Here is a 1,675-nt window from a genome sequence, read left to right as displayed (position 1 = left end):
TTCGAAATTTAGTTCACTGAATCACCAGTAGGCCTAGCTCCCAAAAACGTCTGGGCATCGGTACAGAACAAAAACACGGCAAAACAGTCACTTGTCACCATCTCATGGAGTAATTAATTAACGTGCAGAAACGGACACTGAACAAAATAATTACAGTGTTTTGCAATCGCTAAAACACATTTGTCAAAACTTGGGTCACTTTTTCAAAACTTTTCACACAATGAGCACAACAACAGTTTATGTGGGCTAAACCATGGATCATTTAACTTTCGCACAAAATTACTTGAATTCAGAGACTACTTCTTTCAAATTACATAAATTATTTTCTCACTCAGACATAAACAACGGCAAAACTCTATACCTACATGCCAATTTGCACATGCTAACATATTCTTTTCGAAACAGTTAAACCTAAGTTCAAAACCTAACATAATACAAAATGAACAAGACCGCAATTTGCTACAATTCTACAGTAGGCCTAATACCTTATTGAAATATATTCTGAATCAAAAAATGAAATCTTTGAAAAACCGAGTTGAACAACTAGAGTTGCAGTAGTATTTCAACTGCATTACAGTTTTTCTCATTTGCTAAGACACGGTTAATGAACCTGGGATCCACTTGATCTTCATCATCACTTTTTCAGCACAGCAGAAGTCTTCTCTTGCAAATGTCTACACTTTTTCACACATTTTTGGGAGGAAATTTGATCTCACTGTGAAAAATGTTGTGCTGTCACATGTTGCAGCTGGTTAGGATTAGATTTATATAGAATCTATATATATAGAATGGTTAGATTTATATAGAAGAGAGCTTTTTTATTGTGTCACATTTGGCGAGGACGCAGCATTGCACTTTAAAGTGCTGGATCTGAACATGAACTTCTTTGTGTTCAGACATGTGTGGCGGCGTAAAGAAGATGATTGAGTAAAACTCTTCCCACACAGAAGGCAGTGATATGATTTTTCTCCAGTGTGAATCCTCTCATGTGTTCTCAGATATTCTGACCGACTGAATCTCTTGTCACAATGTGAACACTCGTAAGGTTTTTCTCCAGTGTGCATTCTCTGGTGCAGTTTTAGTTCAGCATTTGTAACAAAAGTCTTCCCACAATCAAAGCACATATGTTCCTTCACACCGCTGTGACTTTTCTGGTGTCTTTTTAAAGCACCTTGCTGACTAAAACGCTTTCCACACGAAGAGCACATGTGAGGCTTCTCCTGTGTATGAACTTTCATGTGGTTCTTCAGGGATTCTGGCCAAAAAAAGTTTTTACCGCACTGATCACAGTTGAATGGTCTTTCTCCAGAATGAGAACGCAGATGTAACTTAAAAAAGCCAATCTGTCTGTAACTCTTCCCACACTGACCACATGTGTACGGCTTCTCTCCGGTGTGGATCTTCATGTGTATGTTAAGGTTTGATTTTAGTGCGAAACTCTTCCCACATTGATCACATGTGTGCGGTTTCTCTCCAGTGTGGCTTTTCTTGTGAACCTTAAGATCTCCTTGTAGTGTAAAACTCTTTCCGCACTGGTCACACGTGTATGGTTTCTCTCCAGTGTGGATTATCACGTGTCTCTTAAGGTGTCCCTTTTGTGTAAAACTCTTCCCGCATTGATCACATGTGTACGGCTTCTCTTCACTATGATCTCTCATGTGAACTTTAAGACTTT

The 1,675-nt window shown here is 38.6% G+C and overlaps 1 protein-coding gene across 1 annotated transcript; it reads right to left on the bottom strand.

Moving 5' to 3' along the window:
• Positions 1 to 31: 31 nt before the first annotated feature.
• LOC107580478 (zinc finger protein 239-like) lies at positions 32 to 1,667 on the bottom strand (the record flags this gene model as incomplete). Its single annotated transcript, XM_016266173.1, has 1 exon — positions 32 to 1,667. A coding segment is annotated over one exon (849 nt), but the record flags the coding sequence as incomplete, so codon positions are not given.
• Positions 1,668 to 1,675: the final 8 nt, after the last annotated feature.

Source organism: Sinocyclocheilus grahami, unplaced genomic scaffold (assembly GCF_001515645.1).
Source record: "Sinocyclocheilus grahami isolate Dianchi unplaced genomic scaffold, SAMN03320097.WGS_v1.1 scaffold34241.1, whole genome shotgun sequence".
Classification (NCBI taxonomy): Eukaryota; Metazoa; Chordata; class Actinopteri; order Cypriniformes; family Cyprinidae; genus Sinocyclocheilus; species Sinocyclocheilus grahami.
The sequence above is the reverse complement of the archived record's forward strand: the minus strand, read 5'-3'. Positions and strand labels throughout refer to the sequence as shown.